The 24134-nt window shown below is 43.7% G+C and overlaps 1 protein-coding gene across 1 annotated transcript in view; it reads right to left on the bottom strand.

Moving 5' to 3' along the window:
- Window positions 1-4169: 4169 nt before the first annotated feature.
- Window positions 4170-24134, bottom strand: part of LOC109900220 (neuroglobin) — a 33631-nt gene continuing 13666 nt past the window's right edge. Inside the window, exons 3-6 of the mRNA XM_020495912.2 lie at window positions 14350-14457; window positions 10847-10967; window positions 10360-10440; window positions 4170-4564 (exon numbers count right to left, since the gene is read on the bottom strand). Coding sequence (XP_020351501.1) covers window positions 4442-4564; window positions 10360-10440; window positions 10847-10967; window positions 14350-14457 — 433 coding nt within the window. The 3' untranslated portion in view covers window positions 4170-4441. The remainder of the gene's footprint in view (window positions 4565-10359; window positions 10441-10846; window positions 10968-14349; window positions 14458-24134) is intronic.

Here is a 24134-nt window from a genome sequence, read left to right as displayed (position 1 = left end):
ATATGGGGCACTTCCGGATTGGATTTTTCTCAGGCTTTCGCCTGCAACATCAGTTCTGTTATACTCACAGACAATATCTTTACAGAGTGTTTTCTATCCAAAGCTGTCAATTATATGCATATTCTAGCATCTTGTCCTGACAAAATATCCCATTTAAAACGGGAACGTTTTTTTTCCAAAAATGAAAATACTGCCCCCTGGTACCAACAGGTTTTAACAGAATTGCATTTTCTCAGGGAAAACAATGTTTCATTCTTAGCTAGAATCATTGTCAAGTGTTGTCGAATGTGATTTCATGTGGTCAAAACTTTTAATGAACTCGCACAACTTATCATCGGGTTTACTTTCACATTGAAGTTCGCTGAAACATGTGGCAAGCCCGCATCCCGCCCCAACCTCACACTTCAGCCTCTATCTGGCACTTCAATACATTCCACATCATTTCTCATCTGTTGTTTTCCACGGTACAGAAGACAAAGGTGCTCAACCAACCAACATGAGTAGAGGTGCAATCTAAAAATGTCTAGACATCATTGGACAGGAAAAGGCGCAACGCTCGCTCATCTTTTTTTCTTTTTCGTTTTCTTAGACAAGTTTAAAAGATTGACGTTTCGGCCTTCTTCAGAATAATCCAAAGGGAATGGACAAGTTCATATAGGGCATGGGGAAGACAATTTCAGATCAAACTCTTCAGCTGGTGGAGATACAGTGTTAGACCATACAGGTTAGTACTCAGGGTGTGATGTGCAGTGGCCAATGTCTCCACCTAGTGATGAAATACAAGTGAAAGGATGGGAAAATGCTTACAAGAAAGAAACATATGAAGACAGTTGTTGATTTCCATTGTTACAAGACAATCCCGTTTTCTAAATGAGCTATCTAGGTTACTCACCATTCTAAAGGCTACAGATTTCAGTCACCACTAGAATAGTTATTTTACTTATATCTTTGTTTAATCTAATTAATCACATTAATCATACAATAAAAATCCAAATTTTGTAACAAACGTAAAAACATTTTTTTTAACATGTTGAATAAAGTAGAAACTCATCGACTGTTTATATGCATTTTCATGTACTGTATAAGTACACATTAATTACAGGTAATTACTCCTCAAGATATAATTCATTTTAACTAGCTAACTCCTGTGTAACAGCTAGAAATTACATTGTACTTAAGCAGACATTACATGTACTATGCTTTGAAATAGTGTCCTATTTCTCATCTGGAATTACACTCATATTAGATCTCTTTTCGTAAACTCAATCAAGTTAACCCAGATGATACACTTTATTTTGGGGGCAAGTGCTAACAACAACGTTGACTGGTGATATATTTTGAACAGTGCACATTCATGGCTAATTCATTAGAGCCTTTTAAACATAGGCTATAATCACTCAGACACCCAGCGCATGCACAAGGGATCCCAACCTTTGTCACAGTTGTTAACTTACTACCTGGCGATGTAAGCAGAGTTGTGTCAATGAGGAGATCGGTTCTCAGTTGGCTAACGCATATCATGTTTATGCAGGCTGCAACATGGTGTTTGGATGCTATCGGCAGTGGTGTAAACTAACGTACCGGGGACTTAAAAATGCACTGCAGGATCTTAAGCACAACAAATGTATAATATACAGTATAGCACAAATTGGATTTCTGACTTATCATACTAATTGCACAAACACAATTATTATTATTATTTATTTTTTGCAGGATGTAACATATCATACGACATTGATTACGTAGGGCACAATTTGATGACGTAGTACACAAATAACGGGAATCACTTTTTGGCTCATGAGCTCCACTTTCAAAACTACTGGCTGAAATTACACAAATCTTTAAGTACTACTTAAGTAGTTTACTACTTTTACTTCTCCTCCTCTATAGTTCTAAAGAAAATAATGTACTCTATGGTGCACTAGTGTGTTTATTGTCTGACTTGGATGGCACTTCCAGAAACGTAAAAAATATTGGCAAGGTTGTCAGAACGGGTAATGTACTGTGTAAGTAAACATGAATTACAAGTAATTACTCCTCAAGATACACTTCATTTTAACTAGCTAACTCCTGTGTAACAACTAGTCATTTGTATTGATTAAGGATCCCATTCTCTTCCTGGGGTGCAGCAACATTAAGGCAGTTCTATACACTTACAAATATTACATGACATTTACATTTCAATAACACTTTTCACAACACATTAAGTAGGTGCCTTTATGCCACTACTCTACTATCACATTTCTACAACACAAAATCCATGTGTATGTGTGTGTAGAGTGCGTGTGTAATTACTTTGTACTTTGGCAAACATTACACGTGCTCCGAAATAGTGTCTTATTCCTCATCTGGGATGACACTAGTAGTCGTATTAAATCTGTTTTCGTAAACTCAAACCAAGTTAACCCAGAGGGTACGCTATATTTTGGGTGCACGTGCTAGCAACAACGTTGACTGGAGATATATTTTTAAAAGTGCACATTCATGGTTAAATAATTGAGGCTATAATCTCTCAGACATCGCATCCAATCGGAATTATCATCCTAGAGCTCTGACTTCTCCAACCTGAAGATCACTGACGTCACAAATTTCCCCAGTCTGAGCTTGTTTTTGATTCATTCCCAGTTGTCTTGAACGCACCATCTAGCAGACATCTGGGTAATATTCATTAGGCAGAAAATGGAAGAAAACGGACTGAAATATGCAGGGATTTCCTGGGACTTGTCCAATAGGAAACACTCATTTTAATTTTTCATTGCGAAACATTTCAAAACATTTTCTATTGGGTGCCCTAATGAATACGACCCTGGTAGTGTTGGCCTATGCTTTACTTGAGTCTTAATGAATCCATATACAGTGCATTCGGAAAGTATTCAGACCCCTTGACTTTTTCCACATTTTGTTACTTTACAGCTTTGTTTTAAAATGGATTCAATAGTTTTTTCCACCCTCATCAATCTATACACAATAGCCCATAATGTTTTGCAAATGTATAAAAAATAAAAAAAATAAAACATTTACATAAGTATTCAGACCCTTTAACTCCGTACTTTGTTGAAGCACCTTTGGCAGCAATTACACCCTTGTTCTTGGTTATGACACTACAAGCTTGGCACAACTGTATTTGGGGAGTTTCTCCCATTCTTCTCTGCAGATCCTCTCAAGCTCTGTCAGGTTGGATGGGGAACGTTGCTGCACAGCTATTTTCAGGTCTCTCCACAGATGTTCGATTGGGTTCAAGTCCGGGCTCTGGCTGAGCCACTCAAGGACATTCAGAGACTTGTCCCGAAGCCACTCCTGCGTTTTCTTGGCTGTGTGCTTAGGGTTGTTGTCCTGTTGGAAGGTGAACCTTCACCCCAGTCTGAGGTCCTGAGCGCTCTGGAGCAGGTTTTCATCAAGGATCTCTCTGTACTTTGCTCCGTTCATCTTTCCCTCGATCCTGGCTAGTCATCCAGTCTCTACCGCTGAAAAAAATAACCACAGCATGATGCTGTCACCACCATGCTTCACAGTTGGGATGGTGCCTGGTTTCCTCCAGACGTGACACTTCGCATTCAGGCCAAAGACTTCTATCTTGGTTTCGTCAGACCAGAGAATCTTGTTTCTCATTGTCTGAGAGTCCTTTAGGTGCCGTTTCGCAAAATTCGACAGGCTGTCATGTGCCTTTTACTGAGGAGTGGCTTCTGTCTGGCCACTCTACCATAAAGGCCTGATTGGTGGAGTGCTGCAGAGATGGTTGTCCTTCTGGAAGGTTCTCCCATCTCCACAGAGGAACTCTGGAGCTCTGTCAGAGTGACCATCGGGTTTCTTGGTCACCTCCCACACTAAGGCCCTTCTCCCCCGATTGCTCAGTTTGGCCGGGCAGTCATCTCTACAAAGAGTCCTGGTGGTTCCAAACTTCTTCCATTAAAGAATGATGGAGGCCACTGTGTTCTTGGGGACCTTTAAAGCTTTTTTGGTACCCTTCCCCAGATCTGTGCCTAAGGACAGTCCTGTCTCGGAGCTCAACGGACAATCCTTCGACCTCATGGCTTGGTTTTTGCTCTGACATGCACTGTCAACTGTGGGAACTTATATAGACAGGTGTGTGTCTTTCCAAATCATGTCCAATCAATTGAATTTACCACAGGTGGACTTCAATTTGTAGAAGCATCTCAAGGATGATCAATGGAAACAGGATGCACCTGAGCTCAATTTCGAGTCTCATAGCAAAGGGTCTGAATACTTATGTAAAGGTATTTTTGTTTTACTAAATACATTTTCAAAGTTTTAAACCTGTTTCTGCCTTGTCCTTATGGGTTGTTGTGTGCAGATTGATGATGTTTTTATTTATTTAATCCATTGTAGAATAAGGCTGTAACGAATCACAATGTGGAAAAAGGCCAGGGGTCTGAATACTTCCCGAATGCACTGTACAAGTTGACTGGAGATTAGGCCGCTCCTAGATGACATTGAGCCTCTTCTCTGGTCTCTCTCTCCTGGTGTTGGCCATGGTGTTCCTCTGGTTCTTCTCCTCTTCCACATAGCCTTGCTTCATGATACTGGTGATGTACAGGAACAACGTCTGTGGGACAACATGAAGGTCAACACATAAGACATGGAATAGACATCTACTGCTCTATTATAGGGTAAATACAGCAGTGGTTCCCAACCAGGGGTACTAGGACCCTGGGGGTACTTGGCCTATCCACAGGGGGTACATGAGAAGACTCATGAGACCATAGGCTTACTGATAAAATGCACATGAGGGGTTACTTCAGGTGTACTCTGGGCAGAGCAAAAATCAGTTGGTGGCACAGTAACCGAAAAAGGTTGGGAACCACTGTTATACATGGCAGTCCTTTTGAGATGTCCGAATGAATTTTAGTCAAAAACTGAACTCTGTTGTCCCATTAACACAGCACAACATTGAATCAGGGCTTTCCGTTTTTCCCCTGGATGTTCCTGGTGCTCTTGTTAATGGAGACAAAAAGCTTAGAAAGCCTGGTACTTAGTGAATAACAACACAGACAAATAAAATATCATACTGGCAACATGTTTTCAGCACAACTCTGCTGGATTACAAATGTGCCCTTATAGCTAAATGCCAAGCTGACAAAGGCCTGCAACTATGAGGGCAAGGGCCTTAAACATCCTGGAGATAAAAGCCTGGGCTCAGCCTATTCAAGATATTACAGTATACACTGAACACAACATCCAACAATTTCAAAGATTTTACATAGAAGGAAATCAGCCAATTGAAATAAATTCATTAGGCTCTCATCTATGGATTTCACATGACTGGGAATACAGATGTGCATCTGTTGGTCACAGATACAGTGTCTTTTTAAAGAAGGTAGGGGCGTGGATCAGAAAACCAGTCAGTATCTGGTGTGACCACCATTTGCTACATGCAGCATGACACATCTCCTTCGCATTGAGTTGATCAGGCTGTTGATTGTGGAGTGTTGTCCCACTCCTCTTCGTCGATCCAGAGCATCCCAAACATGCTCAATGGGTGACATGTCTGGTGAGTATACAGGCCATGGAAGAACTGGAACATTTTCACTTCCCAGGAATTGTGTGCAGATCCTTGCAACATGAGGCCGTGCAATATCATGCTGAAACATGAGGTGATGGCGTTAGATGAATGGCATGAAAATGGGCCTCAGGATCTCATTGCGGTATCTGAAATTGCCATCGATAAAATGCAATTGTGTTCGTTGTCCGTAGCATATGCCTGCCCATACCATAATCCCACCACCATGGGGCACTCTGTTCACAACGTTGACATCAGCAAACCGCTCACCCACATGATGCCATACACACTGTCTGCCATCTCTTCATCCGTGAAGAGCACACTTCTCCAGCGTGCCAGTGGTCATCGAAGGTGAGAATTTTCCCATTGAAGTCGGTTACGACGCCGAACTGTAGTCAGGTTAAGACCCTGGTGAGGATGATGAGCTGACAGATGAGCTTCCCTGAGACAGTTTCTGACAGTTTGTGCAGAAATTCTTCAATTGTGCAAACCCATAGTTTCATCAGCTGTCCGAGTGGCTGGTCTCAGACGATCCTGGATGTGGAGGTCCTCGGCTGGCGTGGTTACACTTGGTCAGCAGTTTTGAGGCCGGTTGGACGTACTGTCAAATTCTCTAAAATGACGTGGCTTATGGTAGAGAAATTAACATTATAATTCTCTGGGAACAGCTCTGGTGGACATTCCTGCAGTCAGAATGCCAATTGCTCGCTCCCACAACTTGAGCCATCTGTGGCATTGTGTTGTGTGACAAAACGGCACATTTTAAAATATCCTTTTATTGTTCCCAGCACAAGGTGCACCTGTGTAATGACCATGCTGCTTAATCAGCTTCTTGATATGTCACACCTGTCAGGTGGATGGATTATCTTTGCAAAGGAGAAATGCTCACTAACAGGGATGTAAACAAATTTGTGAACAACATTTGAGAGAAATAAGCTTTTTGTGCGTATGGGACATTTCTGGGATATTTTATTTCAGCTCATGAAACATGGGACTAACACTTTACCTGTTGAGTTTAGATTTTTGTTCAGTGTAATTGTGTTACTAAATGGTGTCTTTCTGTCTCTATTTCATTGGTTGAGACAAGAGCAAGTACAGTACAAGATTCAGTCTCAAGTGCTAATTGAAATTCCAGAAGCATCATGTGGATGCATGGTCTACAGTGCCTTGCGAAAGTATTCGGCCCCCTTGAACTTTGCGACCTTTTGCCACATTTCAGGCTTCAAACAAAGATAAAACTGTATTTTTTGTGAAGAATCAACAACAAGTGGGACACAATCATGAAGTGGAACGACATTTATTGGATATTTCAAACTTTTTTAACAAATCAAAAACAGAAAAATTGGGCGTGCAAAATTATTCATTATAATGTTATAATGAAAATGTGCTGTTCAGTCCCAAAAAACAAGTTTTTAGGAGACTTGTGCGAGGAGTGCTGATGACGCTGCCCACTGCAAGCAAGCAATGCAGATGTAGAAGCCCGGTGGCTAGGAAAAACTCCATAGAAAGGCAGGAACTTACAAAGAAACCTAGAGACGAACCAGGCTCTGAGGGGTGGCAAGTCCTCTTCTGGCTGGTGGAAATTATAAGAGTACATGGCCATTAAAGCCAGATCGATCTTCAAGATGTTCAAAATGTTCATAGACAACCAGCAGGGTCAAATAATACATTCACACACAATGCATCCCTGACCACCTCCTGAAGTGGTCAGCTTGATCTGAACACAAACAGACCACAAAGCGACTTTTGTGCATCTAGACCCCGTCTTTTCAATGCGATCTTTGTATTCTGATAGCAGAAGTCGCATGTAAGCGTGTAGACACGACCACAGTGGTGTACATTTATGCAATTAGTGTGTTACATCTGGTAAATAGCTTACAAAGATGACATTGTATGCCTATGAGACTAAGTGGTGAAACATTTTTCTCATAGTGAGTTGCGGTTGGTAAATGGATATGGAGAAAGGAGATGGCTAAGGTAGATCACTGCGGGCCTACAACCATATTCACATCAGGGTTTAATAACGGGAACCGGGCTACGGAGAAACCTGTTTACTGAGATAAATAATTGAGAGAAACCGGTCAATTATAATGAATTATTTCTATGAACAGTGTGACGTGAAATGAAGATGTTAAATTATATGTCATGTTTAAATTTGGCTTCTCTGCTACAGCCGTCTCTGATCTGCTGATCATCAACGCTCATTCCTTTACACTTCTGCTGTATGGCAAAGCTTCACTAAAAGAAATGCCACCGAGGCAGAATGCAAAATCTACAAGCGCACAATAACATGTTCTGGTGGTTCGAGGAAGTGTAGGATTGTTCTGACATGCAGGCCTACACCCCCAACATAGTGAGGTAAGTGGAGAGAGGGGGATTCAGCAGATCATTTGTTTAGCTTGCGGGTTTAGATTCAAGGGCAATTGATCAACCCCAGCACTGTCCACGGTGCGGAATCTCTGCTACTATTAGCTCACATGTTTTTTATTTTACCTTCATTTAACTAGGCAAGTCAGTTAAGAACAAATTCTTATTTTCAATGACGGCCTAGGAACCGTGGGTTAACTGCCTGTTCAGGGGCAGAACAACATATTTGTACCTTGTCAGCTCAGGGATTTGATCTTGCAACCTTTCGGTTACTAGTCTAACGCCCTAATCACTAGGCTACCCTGCTGCCCCGTTTAATTAGCGGAGAATCAGATGTTCCCTTTGACAAGGTCACCACAATAAGCTGGTTATCATAAAGTAAAAACACAACCTTCCCTAATTCTCCCGATAGCCAGGTGCAAGGGGAGAGAATAAGAGCAAGGTGTCCGAGATCTTTCAGTCAAATGTAGGCTAAAACTAATCACATTTTCACTTGACTGTAATAACCTCATAATATTTCACCAGTTGGCCAACAGTGCTTCATAGGGCATACATTAAAGTAGGCTACATCAACGAAATAGTGTGGTGAGATGGAGAGAACTTACAACAATTTCAACAAGAAACTATTACATTAATGTGTATATTTATCCATTTACAGTGATATTTTGTTATTTAACTAGGCAAGTCAGTTAAGAACTAATTCTTATTTACGATAACCGCGTACCCCAGCCAAACCCTAACCCGGACTACGCTGGGCCAATTGTGCGCCGCCCTATGGGACTTGCAATCACAGCAGGTTGTGATACAGCCTAGAATCGAACTAGGGAATGTAGTGACACCACTAGCACTGAGATGCAGTGCCTTAGACCACTGTGCCGCTTGGGAGCCCCGTACAATCATGCCAGATTTTTTTCACTGGTATTATATGCTTTTAAATAGCACTTCCGGTTTGAACAGGAATACTGGGATGCCTGGTAATTTCTTGCAATTTTCTCGGGAAGGAAAATTCTAGATTTAGTCTAGAAAGTCTAGATTTTCATTCACAATTCACATTGCCTACAATGTATGTAGTCAATCCACTAGAGGTCACTGTCATACTGTGTCTTTCCTGTGCTATTTGAAAGTACAATATGCAGAAACTCCACCATTTCCTGGTAGCAAAAATTCTTAGTCCCCTAATTTCAGTTTGTGACAAAACAAAAATGGTGTAAAGAATCATTGAACCGTCTAAACCGTTCTTTTCAATAACCCCAAAATATAGTATTTTCAGCTGTTTGAAGCTGGTGTACAAAATTGAAAGTAAAAGATAGGGGAAGCATAGAAATAGAACACATAGAACACATACCACTTCTTAGACTTTCTTTCACTGAGAATGGCATATAACTCACATTCTATGTGAATTTGGTCGAGTTGCCCAAAAAGTTACACATTGCAGCATTAAATGATACTATTGCACTTTCAACAAGCACCACAGCTCTTCAGAGCATATACTTAACACTGTAGGACAGTGGGCGAATGGCACATGTATTCAGCAATCAAGCAGTTTGAAATGTTTTCTGGGTGTATTGAACAGATTGCTTTGAGTCTTTTCCTACAGATGTGCTGAAAAGCAGGTTCCACCGGAGGTTAGTGGCACCTTAAATGGGGAAGACGGGCTCGTGGTAATGGCTGGAGCGGCAGAATGGTAACAAACACATGGTTTTTATGTTTGAGATGCCATTCCATTTGCTCCATGCAACCTTCCGGTTACTAGTTCAACCACTAGGCTACCCTGCCCCCCCGATACTGGTGTATTCACTATAAACCAAACGGAAGCAAACAGGCCGAAATGGGGAGGGTATATTTACCACTATATTCTACAACTACGCACATGTCAATAACCATTGTTGCAACGCTACTGAATTACCCACAATCCAGTATAAATAGTTAGAAAAGAATTGTGTAATATTTCAAAAGGGCAATCTGGCACTCAAACAACCACAAAGCCGACGCCCTGCTACTTTGTTGGGTAAACGGCTGAGAGATAGAGCAGAAGAAATGCGTTATGTATCCAAGGACAGACGATCCATGCAATCAAAATGATAGTTTTAAACACTTACTTACATGTCATTTAATAGGATCTCTATGGTTTAAAAACATTTTAAAGCTATAGTCTTCACAATTACATTGTTTACAAATTGAGTAAAGCAAGCTTATATTTTGGGTTCTGATGGGGTACGACAGTTGAACTAAGCCTATGAGGCATGAATATGTTATATTTTTTTCAAGAATCAATGGCTAAATAAACTGTATTTAATTTAAAAGTCCAAAACTGCATGTCCCAATCCCAGATGGACCTTTTTAAGGCCTTATAAAGTAGTGTTTTAACCGTTAAATAGCTTCTCCACATAGATAAAGGAACAGACGGGCGGCTCATGGTCATCGTCACACCATGGTTGTTAGCTAGGATGGGAATGTTCCCATCAACTGTTTACCTTCCAAGCCTCCTCCACTTCTGAGGTCCAGTTGTCCTTCAGGATTGGCTGGACGGCTCGAATAAACTCTGCCCCCACGTACTGGAATAAACCCAAAGGACATAATTAGGGCCCTGGAAGGTCATAAATGTTTGATAAACAGAGAGCAATAGACTCAGAATTATCTGATGATCCAACATCCAGCAAAATAGCAAGCCAGATTTTCCATTACGTTATCATGCAGTTATTATCTAGACAGAAGATTAAAGCTGGATGGATTGCAAGAAAATCTCCACACATCCCTAGTCCTGTGGTGATGATTGTTCTGTGAAAGTCCACGTTCTGTTGTTAAGCAAAGGTAGTACTGGAACCGTATTTTCTAGTCATGGAATATTTTGAGTGCTGATCTAGGATCAGTTTTGCCTTTAAGGTCATAAAGGAACAAGATCACGTGGACAAGATTACATTAGCCAGAAAACCTACAGAGTAGGACAGACTGAACACCTACCATGTAGTACTTCGGAGGGGAGTTGTAACGATAGTGGCTTTTGCCCAGATCTAGGATCAGTTGGTCCAGTCGTTCCATCTGATTAAGTCTGGCCACGCTTTTCTCAATGAAGTGCATTATCCTTCAAGACATGGAACAAAACGCCATTGTCAGAGGTAGACAGGATCAGACGTAGAAAGGCAGACACTAACACAGTCGAACCGTGACATCGGTCAATGCAAAGTAGCAAGCTTCTGTGTTGTTAGCTAAAGGGAAATTTATGGAAGGGAGAATGAGACATCTGTTTAGTTTTATGGCATTAGCAACTGATTGACTAGCGCAGACACTCATGTGTTTGTGTTCCTGAAGGCACCAAGTGTACCTCATGATAATGCTGGTCAGGTTAGATGCACCATGCTCTCCAGCAGTTACAACTAAATAGGTAAATACACAGTACACATGTCTAGGTTGTAAGATAAAAACTTGAATGTAGCTAGTTACATGCCCCCCCTCCCCTCCCCATGCTAGCACCACGCTTCAATTAACCGAGCTATCAGAAATATTTCATCATCAGAAGATCTCAAGGAACTCTTCAGTATCCATGCTACCAAGTCATAGTCTGAGTACTTTAGTATAGACAGTCAAGAAAATAATAGATTTTCTACCTCAGTCAAATAAAGAGACCAGAGAGCCTTTAAAAACATGTCATACTAAGAAGTAACTGAAGTTGACGCTGGAGGTAGCAAACGTAGCTTTCATCCGTGTGTGTTTAGTCTAGAGGTCAACCGATTATGATTTTTCAACTCGGATACAGATTATTGGAGGACCAAAAAACGCAGATACCGATTAATCGGACTATTTTTTGTTTGTTTATTTGTAATAATGACAATTACAACAATACTGAATGAACACGTTTAGTTTAACTTAATATAATACATCAATAAAATAAATTTAGCCTCAAATAAATAATAAAACATGTTCAATTTGGTTTAAATAATGTGCCATGTAAAAAAGCTAACGTTTTAGTTCCTTGCTCAGAACATATGAAAGCTGGTGGTTCCTTTTAACATGAGTTTTCAATATTCCCAGGTAAGAAGTTTTAGGTTGCAGTTATTATAGGAATTATAGGTCTATTTCTCTCTATAACATCTGTATTTCATATACCTTTGACTATTGGATGTTCATAGGCATTTTAGTATTGCCAGCGTAACAGTATAGCTTCCTTAGGTCATTAATATGGTCAAATCAGGAAACTATCATTTCGAAAACAAAACGTTTATTCTTTCAGTGAAATACGGAACCGTTCCGTATTTAACTAACGGGTGACATCCATAAGTCTAAATATTCCTGTTACATTGCACAACCTTCAATGTTATGTCATAATTACGTACAATTCTGGCAAATTAGTTCGCAACGAGCCAGGCGGCCCAAACTGCTGCATATACCTTGACTCTGTTGCACAGAAAGCAAGAGAAGTGACACAATTTTCCTAGTAAAAAAAGAAATTCATGTTAGCAGGCAATATTAACTAAATATGCAGGTTTAAAAATATATACTTGTGTTTTGATTTTAAGAAAGGCGTTGATGTTTATGGTTAGGTACACATTGGTGCAACGACAGTGCTTTTTTCACAAATGCGCTTGTTAAATCACTCATTTGGCGAAGTAGGCTATGATTCCTGAGGACCATGCCTCAGGACTACCTGACATGATGACTCCTTGCTGTCCCCAGTCCACCTGGCCGTGCTGCTGCTCCAGTTTCAACTGTTCTGCCTGTGATTATTATAATTTGACCATGCTGGTCATTTATGAACATTTGAACATCTTGGCCATGTTCTGTTATAATTCTCCACCCGGCACAGCCAGAAGAGGCCACCCCACATAGCCTGGTTCCTCTCAAGGTTTCTTCCTAGGTTTTGGCCTTTCTAGGGAGTTTTTCCTAGCCACCGTGCTTCTACACCTGCATTGCTTGCTGTTTGGGGTTTTAGGCTGGGTTTCTGTACAGCACTTTGAGATATCAGCTGATGTACGAAGGGCTATATAAATAAATTTGATTTGATTCAATGATATATTAACAGGCACCGCATCGATTATATGCAACGGAGGACAAGCAAGATAAACTAGTAACATCAACCATGTGTCGTTAACTAGTGATTATGTTAAGATTGATTGTTTTTTATAAGATACATTTAATGCTAGCTAGCACCTTACCTTGGCTCCTTGCTGCACTCACATAACAGGTAGTCAGCCTGCCACACAGTCTCCTCGTGGAGTGCAATGTAATAGGCCATGATCGGTGTCCAAAAATGCTGATTACCGTTTGTTATGAAAATTTGAAATCGGCCATAATTAATCGTCCATTCCGATTAATCGGTCGACCTCTAGTTTAGTCACATTCTGAGGCACCCTGTTGCTGAATTAATAGCCACAACCCTCACTGTGGCTTAATTAGCTCCAGCGTTGGCAACCATTTAATGCCTCAGCGCCATGAGCTTTAGAAGGCGAGGTGTGTTGTGGGTCGCTGTGAGGGAACGTAGACAACAGACACTGGGTTAAATGTCTCCTTTTTGCCAGGGCTGCAGCAGGTACAAGACAAGTAATATCAGTCCACTCATGTTCGCCTCAAGAACAGGCATATTAAATTAGATTTAGATTAAAAGTTTAATAGTCACATGTACAGGGTTGCAGGTGTACTGTAATTACACGGTACAGTGAAAATCTCAGAGGGGGGAGCGGTGGGGATTGATATTCCAATTGTTCTGCCCGGGTTTATGAAGTATTGCACGAAACAAGTAATACAATTTGAGGAAAAACGCTAGAAAAAGTAGAAACCTGCAATGTTTTGTATGAGCTCAAGGCGTCATCCGTCAGTGCCATTTTACCAATTTGTTTGACGATGACGACACTAGAAGCTGCATGAGATTATACTAGTTATACTACAATGTAAACTTGGCTATCAACGTGAATGCAGTAAGGTATTCTGTGCATGTGGTCTGTGGAGTGCCAGCTCATATTCTAACCAGCTTCTAACCACACAAACAAACACACACACACTTTTTGTAGTTTTATTGTTTGTATAATTTTTTGTTCGTACATCCGTTGTATTATAAATGTGTGTGACTGTCCTTGTCTATCAGTGATTGTTGCTTGTCATGTTTTGTGTTGTTCGTGGAACCTAGAAGGAATAGCTGCTGCCTCTGCAAAAGCTAATGGGGATCCCAATACACAATAAACAAACAAACAGCTGTGCTTCCTAGACCCAACCTTATTAATTTACTCTACAAAAAAAAAAAATCTCATGGTGCAACTCACCCCATCTCTGAATCTAGTTGGCTGTGTTGTCAATGTACTAAGACAATAAGAAATAAGGGGCCCACCGTCCTCACAGCTTCTACACTGGCATCTCTGGATGTGCTCAGAGCTTATCTGGGAGCTGACAAGTGGGTGATGATGAGAGGGTGAGAGGAGGAGGTAGAATGGCAGGAGAGAGAAAGGAGATAGGAGGAGGCGAAGGGTGCCACTGACCGTAGGCCGTGAGTTTGTAGCTCCTTGTTGTTCCGCAGCCTCTCCAGGTCTTCCACGTCTCGGAACAGGAAGAAAACGTCTTTGCATTCTGGATGGGTCTCAAACAACCTGTTACCATGACAACGGACACTACTTGTGAGCACACTCGAGGTCGCGATTTAATAGATTCACAAACATTGCTCTGTAGGCTATTAAAACACAGTGGAGAAAATACAGATTTTGTTCTTTATGGGTTTCAAATGCACAACTGCGCTTTGGAAGCGATGTCCAATCTATGTTTTATTGTTGGTTTAATCTCTTTTATCATGTGGTTAATCTATGTTTTATGGGGTTAATCTGTTTTAGCATGGGTTTAATCTGTTTTAGCATGGGTTTAATCTGTTTTAGCATGGGTTTAATCTGTTTTAGCATGGGTTTAATCTGTTTTATCATGTGGTTAATCTATGTTTTATGGGGTTAATCTGTTTTAGCATGGGTTTAATCTGTTTTATCATGAGGCTAAGCTCTGTTTTATCATGGGGCTAATCTATGTTTTATCATGGGACTAATCTATGTTTTATCATGGGGCTGATCTATGTTGTATGGGGTTTTTGTGTTTTATCAAGTGGTTAATAATAGTGAATAATAAAAATATACTGTGTGTGTGTATATATAGAAGTATATATATATTGTTCTGTAACAATGACTATTGTAGCTGGAAAAGGGTGATTCAGCAACCATCACTCCTGTGTTCCAATGGCACGTTGTGTTAGCTAATCCAAGTTTATCATTTTAAAAGGGTAATTAATCAATAGTAAACCCCTTTTGCAATTATGTTAGCACAGCTGAAAACTGTTGTTCTGATTAAAGAAGCAATAAAACTGGCCTTCTTTAGACTAGTTGAGTATCTAGAGCATCAGGATTTGTGGGTTCGATTACAGGCTCAAAATCTCCAGAAACAAAGAATTTTCTTCTAAAACTCATTAGCCTATTCTTGTTCTGAGAAATTAAGGCAATTCTATGTGAGAAGTTGCCAAGAAACTGAAGATCTCTACTCCCTTCACAGAACAGCGCAAACTGGCCCTAACCAGAATAGAAAGAGGAGTGGGAGGCCCCGGTGCACAACTGAGCAAGAAGACAAGTACATTAGAGTGTCTAGTTTTCAACTGGCAGCTTCATTAAATAGTACCCATAAAACACCAGTCTCAGCATCAACAGTAGAGGCGACTCCGGGATGCTGGCCTTCTAGGCAGAGTTCCTCTGTCTAGTGTCTGTGTTCTTTTGCCCATCGTAATCTTTTATTTTCATTGGCCAGTCTGAGATATGGCTTTTTCTTTGCAACTCTGCTTTAAAGGCTAGTGCCAAATGCTTACTTACAAGCCCTTAACCAACAATTCTTTAAGGAGTTTTAAGAAAAATGTGTTAAGTATAAAATGTCATATAAAAGTGACAAATAATTAAACAGCAGCAGTAAAGTAACAATAGTGAGGCTTTATACAGGTGGTACCAGTACAGAGTCAATGTGGAGGCTATATACAGGGGGGGTACCAGTACAGAGTCAATGTGGAGGCCATATACAGGGGGTACCAGTACAGAGTCAATGTGGAGGCTATATACAGGGGGTACCAGTACAGAGTCAATGTGGAGGCTATATACAGGGGGTACCGGTACAGAGTCAATGTGGAGGCTATATACAGGGGGTACCGGTACAGAGTCAATGTGGAGGCTATATACAGGGGGTACCAGTACAGAGTCAATGTGGAGGCTATATACAGGGGGTACCAGTACAGAGTCAATGTGGAGGCTATATACAGGTGGTACCAGTACAGAGTCAATGTGGAGGCTATATACAGGGGGTACCGGTACAGAGTCAATGTGGAGGCTATATACAGGGGGTACCGGTACAGAGTCAATGTGGAGGCTATATACAGGGGGTACCAGTACAGAGTCAATGTGGAGGCTTTATACAGGGGGTACCAGTACAGAGTCAATGTGGAGGCTATATACAGGGGGTACCAGTACAGAGTCAATGTGGAGGCTATATACAGGGGGTACCAGTACAGAGTCAATGTGGAGGCTATATACAGGGGGTACCAGTACAGAGTCAATGTGGAGGCTATATACAGGGGGTACCAGTACAGAGTCAATGTGGAGGCTATATACAGGGGGTACCAGTACAGAGTCAATGTGGAGGCTATATAACAGGGGGTACCAGTACAGAGTCAATGTGGAGGCTATATACAGGGGGTACCGGTACAGAGTCAATGTGGAGGCTATATACAGGTGGTACCGGTACAGAGTCAATGTGGAGGCTATATACAGGGGGTACCGGTACAGAGTCAATGTGGAGGCTATATACAGGTGGTACCGGTACAGAGTCAATGTGGAGGCTATATACAGGTGGTACCAGTACAGAGTCAATGTGGAGGCTATATACAGGGGGTACCAGTACAGAGTCAATGTGGAGGCTATATACAGGGGGTACCAGTACAGAGTCCAATGTGGAGGCTATATACAGGGGTACCAGTAGGTCAATGGGCTATATACAGGGGGTACCAGTAAGTCAATGTGGAGGCTATACAGGGGTACCAGTACAGAGTCAATGTGGAGGCTATATACAGGGGGTACCAGTACAGAGTCAATGTGGAGGCTATATACAGGGGGTACCGGTACAGAGTCAATGTGGAGGCTATATACAGGGTGTTACCGGTACAGAGTCAATGTGGAGGCTATATACAGGGGGTACCAGTACAGAGTCAATGTGGAGGCTATATACAGGGGGGGTACCAGTACAGAGTCAATGTGGAGGCTATATACAGGGGGTACCAGTACAGAGTCAATGTGGAGGCTATATACAGGGGGTACCAGTACAGAGTCAATGTGGAGGCTATATACAGGGGGGTACCAGTACAGAGTCAATGTGGAGGCTATATACAGGGTGTTACGGTACAGAGTCAATGTGGAGGCTATATACAGGGGGTACCAGTACAGAGTCAATGTGGAGGCTATATACAGGGGGTACCAGTACAGAGTCAATGTGGAGGCTATATACAGGGGGTACCAGTACAGAGTCAATGTGGAGGCTATATACAGGGGGTACCAGTACAGAGTCAATGTGGAGGCTATATACAGGGGGTACCAGTACAGAGTCAATGTGGAGGCTATATACAGGGGGTACCAGTACAGGAGTCAATGTGGAGGCTATATACAGGGGGTACCAGTACAGAGTCAATGTGGAGGCTATATACAGGGGGACCAGTACAGAGTCAATGTGGAGGCTATATACAGGGGGTACCAGTACAGAGTCAATGTGGAGGCTTTATACAGGGGGTACCAGTACAGAGTCAATGTGGAGGCTATATACAGGGGGTACCAGTACAGAGTCAATGTGGAGGCTATATACAGGGGGTACCAGTACAGAGTCAATGTGGAGGCTATATACAGGGGGTACCAGTACAGAGTCAATGTGGAGGCTATATACAGGGGGTACCAGTACAGAGTCAATGTGGAGGCTATATACAGGGGGTACCAGTACAGAGTCAATGTGGAGGCTATATACAGGGGTACCAGTACAGAGTCAATGTGGAGGCTATATACAGGGGGTACCAGTACAGAGTCAATGTGGAGGCTATATACAGGGGGTACCAGTACAGAGTCAATGTGGAGGCTATATACAGGGGGTACCGGTACAGAGTCAATGTGGAGGCTATATACAGGTGGTACCGGTACAGAGTCAATGTGGAGGCTATATACAGGGGGTACCGGTACAGAGTCAATGTGGAGGCTATATACAGGTGGTACCGGTACAGAGTCAATGTGGAGGCTATATACAGGTGGTACCAGTACAGAGTCATGTGGAGGCTATATACAGGGGGTACCAGTACAGAGTCAATGTGGAGCTATATACAGGGGGTACCAGTACAGAGTCAATGTGGAGGCTATATACAGGGGGTACCAGTACAGAGTCAATGGGAGGCTATATACAGGAGGTACCAGTACAGGTCAATGTGGAGGCTATATACAGGGGGTACCAGTACAGAGTCAATGTGGAGGCTATATACAGGGGGTACCAGTACAGAGTCAATGTGGAGGCTATATACAGGGTGTTACGGTACAGAGTCAATGTGGAGGCTATATACAGGGGGTACCAGTACAGAGTCAATGTGGGAGGCTATATACAGGGGGGTACCAGTACAGAGTCAATGTGGAGGCTATATACAGGGGGTACCAGTACAGAGTCAATGTGGAGGCTATAATCAGGGGGTACCAGTACAGAGTCAATGTGGAGGCTATATACAGGGGGGGTACCAGTTACAAGTCAATGTGGTACAGAGTCAATGTGGAGGCTATATACAGGGGGTACCAGTACAGAGTCAATGTGGAGGCTATATACAGGGGGTACCAGTACAGAGTCAATGTGGAGGCTATATACAGGGGTACCAGTACAGAGTCAATGTGGAGGCTATATACAGGGGGTACCAGTACAGAGTCAATGTGGAGGCTATATACAGGGGGTACCAGTACAGATCAATGTGGAGGCTATATACAGGGGGTACCAGTACAGAGTCAATGTGGAGGCTATATACAGGGGGTACCAGTACAGAGTCAATGTGGAGGCTATATACAGGGGGTACCAGTACAGAGTCAATGTGGAGGCTATATACAGGGGGTACCAGTACAGAGTCAATGTGGAGGCTATATACAGGGGGTACCAGTACAGAGTCAATGTGGAGGCTATATACAGGGGGTACCAGTACAGAGTCAATGTGGAGGCTATATACAGGGGGTACCAGTACAGAGTCAATGTGGAGGCTATATACAGGGGGTACCAGTACAGAGTCAATGTGGAGGCTATATACAGGGGGTACCAGTACAGAGTCAATGTGGAGGCTATATACAGGGGGTACCAGTACAGAGTCATGTGGAGGCTATATACAGGGGGTACCGGTACAGAGTCAATGTGGAGGCTATATACAGGGGGTACCGGTACAGAGTCAATGTGGAGGCTATATACAGGGGGTACCGGTACAGAGTCAATGTGGAGGCTATATACAGTGGTACCGGTACAGAGTCAATGTGGAGGCTATATACAGGTGGTACCAGTACAGAGTCCAATGTGGAGGCTATATACAGGGGGTACCAGTACAGAGTCAATGTGGAGGCTATATACAGGGGTACCAGTACAGAGTCATGTGAGGCTATATACAGGGGGTACCAGTACAGAGTCAATGTGGAGGCTATATACAGGAGGTACCAGTACAGAGTCAATGTGGAGGCTATATACAGGGGGTACCAGTACAGAGTCCAATGTGGAGGCTATATCAGGGTTACCAGAGTCAATGTGAGCTATATACAGGGTACCATACAGAGTCAATGTGGAGGCTATATACAGGGGGGGTACCAGTACAGAGTCAATGTGGAGGCCTATGATACAGGGGGGGTACCAGTACAGAGTCAATGTGGAGGCTATATACCAGGGGGGTACCAGTACAGAGTCAATGTGGGGGTCTATATACAGGGGGGGTACCAGTACAGAGTCAATGTGGGAGGCCTATATACAGGGGGTACCAGGTTACAGAGTCAATGTGGAGGCTATATACAGGGGGGTACCAGTACAGAGTCAATGTTGGAGGCTATATACAGGGGGTTACGCAGTACAGAGTCAATGTGGAGGCTAATATACAGGGGAGGTACCAGTACAGAGTCAATGTGGAGGCTATATTACAGGGGGTACCAGTACAGAGTCAATGTGGAGGCTATATACAGGGGGTACCAGTACAGAGTCAATGTGGAGGCTAATTACAGGGGGTACCAGTACAGAGTCAATGTGGAGGCTATATAACAGGGGGGTACCAGTACAGGAGTCAATGTGGATGCTATATACAGGGGGTACCAGTACCAGAGTCAATGGTGGAGGGCTATATACAAGGGGGTACCAGGTACAGAGTCAATGTGGAGGACTATATACAGGGGGTACCAGTTAACATGCAGTCAATGGGGAGGCTATAATACAGGGGGTACCATACAGATCATGGGAGGAACATATCAGGGGTGACCAAGTACAGATTCAATGTGGAGGCCTATATACAGGTGGTACCAGTAAAGAGTCAATGTGGAGGCTATATACAGGGGTGACCAGTACAGAGTCAATGTGGAAGGCGATTATACAGGGAGGTACCAGTACAGAGTCAATGTGGAGGACTATATACAGGGGTACCAGACAGAGTCAATGTGGATGACTATATACAGGGGGTACCAGTACAGAGTCAATGTGGAGGCTATATAACAGTGGGTACCAGTACAGAGTCAATGTGGAGGCTATATACAGGTTGGGTACCAGTACAGAGTCAATGTGGAGGCTATCTACAGGGGGTACCGGTACAGAGTCAATGTGGAGGCTATATACGGGGGTAACCAGGTACAGAGTCAATGTGGAGGCTATATACAGGGGGTACCAGTACAGAGTCAATGTGGAGGCTATATACAGGGGGTACCAGTACAGAGTCAATGTGGAGGCTATATACAGGGGGTACCAGTACAGAGTCAATGTGGAGGCTATATACAGGGGTACCGGTACAGAGTCAATGTGGAGGCTATATACAGGGGGTACCGGTACAGAGTCAATGTGGAGGCTATATACAGGGGTACCGGTACAGAGTCAATGTGGAGGCTATATACAGGGGTACCGGTACAGAGTCAATGTGGAGGCTATATACAGGGGGTACCGGTACAGAGTCAATGTGGAGGCTATATACAGGGGGTACGGTACAGAGTCAATGTGGAGGCTATATACAGGGGTACCAGTACAGAGTCAATGTGGAGGCTATATACAGGGGGTACCGGTACAGAGTCAATGTGGAGGCTATATACAGGGGGTACCGGTACAGAGTCAATGTGGAGGCTATATACAGGGGTACCAGTACAGAGTCAATGTGGAGGCTATATACAGGGGGTACCGGTACAGAGTCAATGTGGAGGCTATATACAGGGGGTACCGGTACAGAGTCAATGTGGAGGCTATATACAGGGGGTACCAGTACAGAGTCAATGTGGAGGCTATATACAGGGGTACCGGTACAGAGTCAATGTGGAGGCTATATACAGGGGTACCGGTACAGAGTCAATGTGGAGGCTATATACAGGGGGTACCAGTACAGAGTCAATGTGGAGGCTATATACAGGGGGTACCGGTACAGAGTCAATGTGGAGGCTATATACAGGGGGTACCAGTACAGAGTCAATGTGGAGGCTATATACAGGGGGTACCGGTACAGAGTCAATGTGGAGGCTATATACAGGGGGTACCAGTACAGAGTCAATGTGGAGGCTATATACAGGGGGTACCAGTACAGAGTCAATGTGGAGGCTATATACAGGGGGTACCGGTACAGAGTCAATGTGGAGGCTATATACAGGGGGTACCGGTACAGAGTCAATGTGGAGGCTATATACAGGGGGTACCGGTACAGAGTCAATGTGGAGGCTATATACAGGGGGTACCGGTACAGAGTCAATGTGGAGGCTATATACAGGGGGTACCGGTACAGAGTCAATGTGGAGGCTATATACAGGGGGTACCGGTACAGAGTCAATGTGGAGGCTATATACAGGGGTACCAGTACAGAGTCAATGTGGAGGCTATATACAGGGGGTACGGTACAGAGTCAATGTGGAGGCTATATACAGGGGTACCGGTACAGAGTCAATGTGGAGGCTATATACAGGGGGTACCGGTACAGAGTCAATGTGGAGGCTATATACAGGGGGTACCGGTACAGAGTCAATGTGGAGGCTATATACAGGGGGTACCGGTACAGAGTCAATGTGGAGGCTATATACAGGGGGTACCGGTACAGAGTCAATGTGGAGGCTATATACAGGGGGTACCGGTACAGAGTCAATGTGGAGGCTATATACAGGGGGTACCGGTACAGAGTCAATGTGGAGGCTATATACAGGGGGTACCGGTACAGAGTCAATGTGGAGGCTATATACAGGGGGTACCGGTACAGAGTCAATGTGGAGGCTATATACAGGGGGTACCGGTACAGAGTCAATGTGGAGGCTATATACAGGGGTACCGGTACAGAGTCAATGTGGAGGCTATATACAGGGGGTACCGGTACAGAGTCAATGTGGAGGCTATATACAGGGGGTACCGGTACAGAGTCAATGTGGAGGCTATATACAGGGGGTACCGGTACAGAGTCAATGTGGAGGCTATATACAGGGGGTACCGGTACAGAGTCAATGTGGAGGCTATATACAGGGGGTACCGGTACAGAGTCAATGTGGAGGCTATATACAGGGGTACCGGTACAGAGTCAATGTGGAGGCTATATACAGGGGGTACCGGTACAGAGTCAATGTGGAGGCTATATACAGGGGTACCGGTACAGAGTCAATGTGGAGGCTATATACAGGGGTACCGGTACAGAGTCAATGTGGAGGCTATATACAGGGGTACCGGTACAGAGTCAATGTGGAGGCTATATACAGGGGGTACCGGTACAGAGTCAATGTGGAGGCTATATACAGGGGGTACCGGTACAGAGTCAATGTGGAGGCTATATACAGGGGGTACCGGTACAGAGTCAATGTGGAGGCTATATACAGGGGGTACCGGTACAGAGTCAATGTGGAGGCTATATACAGGGGTACCGGTACAGAGTCAATGTGGAGGCTATATACAGGGGGTACCGGTACAGAGTCAATGTGGAGGCTATATACAGGGGGTACCGGTACAGAGTCAATGTGGAGGCTATATACAGGGGGTACCGGTACAGAGTCAATGTGGAGGCTATATACAGGGGGTACCGGTACAGAGTCAATGTGGAGGCTATATACAGGGGTACCGGTACAGAGTCAATGTGGAGGCTATATACAGGGGGTACCAGTACAGAGTCAATGTGGAGGCTATATACAGGGGGTACCGGTACAGAGTCAATGTGGAGGCTATATACAGGGGGTACCGGTACAGAGTCAATGTGGAGGCTATATACAGGGGGTACCGGTACAGAGTCAATGTGGAGGCTATATACAGGGGGTACCAGTACAGAGTCAATGTGGAGGCTATATACAGGGGGTACCGGTACAGAGTCAATGTGGAGGCTATATACAGGGGGTACCAGTACAGAGTCAATGTGGAGGCTATATACAGGGGGTACCAGTACAGAGTCAATGTGGAGGCTATATACAGGGGTACCAGTACAGAGTCAATGTGGAGGCTATATACAGGGGGTACCAGTACAGAGTCAATGTGGAGGCTATATACAGGGGGTACCGGTACAGAGTCAATGTGGAGGCTATATACAGGGGGTACCGGTACAGAGTCAATGTGGAGGCTATATACAGGGGGTACCGGTACAGAGTCAATGTGGAGGCTATATACAGGGGGTACCGGTACAGAGTCAATGTGGAGGCTATATACAGGGGGTACCGGTACAGAGTCAATGTGGAGGCTATATACAGGGGGTACCGGTACAGAGTCAATGTGGAGGCTATATACAGGGGGTACCGGTACAGAGTCAATGTGGAGGCTATATACAGGGGTACCGGTACAGAGTCAATGTGGAGGCTATATACAGGGGGTACCGGTACAGAGTCAATGTGGAGGCTATATACAGGGGGTACCGGTACAGAGTCAATGTGGAGGCTATATACAGGGGGTACCGGTACAGAGTCAATGTGGAGGCTATATACAGGGGTACCGGTACAGAGTCAATGTGGAGGCTATATACAGGGGGTACCGGTACAGAGTCAATGTGGAGGCTATATACAGGGGTACCGGTACAGAGTCAATGTGG

The sequence above is a fragment of the Oncorhynchus kisutch genome, linkage group LG12 (genome assembly GCF_002021735.2).
Source record: "Oncorhynchus kisutch isolate 150728-3 linkage group LG12, Okis_V2, whole genome shotgun sequence".
Taxonomy (NCBI): Eukaryota; Metazoa; Chordata; class Actinopteri; order Salmoniformes; family Salmonidae; genus Oncorhynchus; species Oncorhynchus kisutch.
Note: the sequence above shows the minus strand (reverse complement) of the source record. Positions and strands in the feature narration are given on the sequence as shown.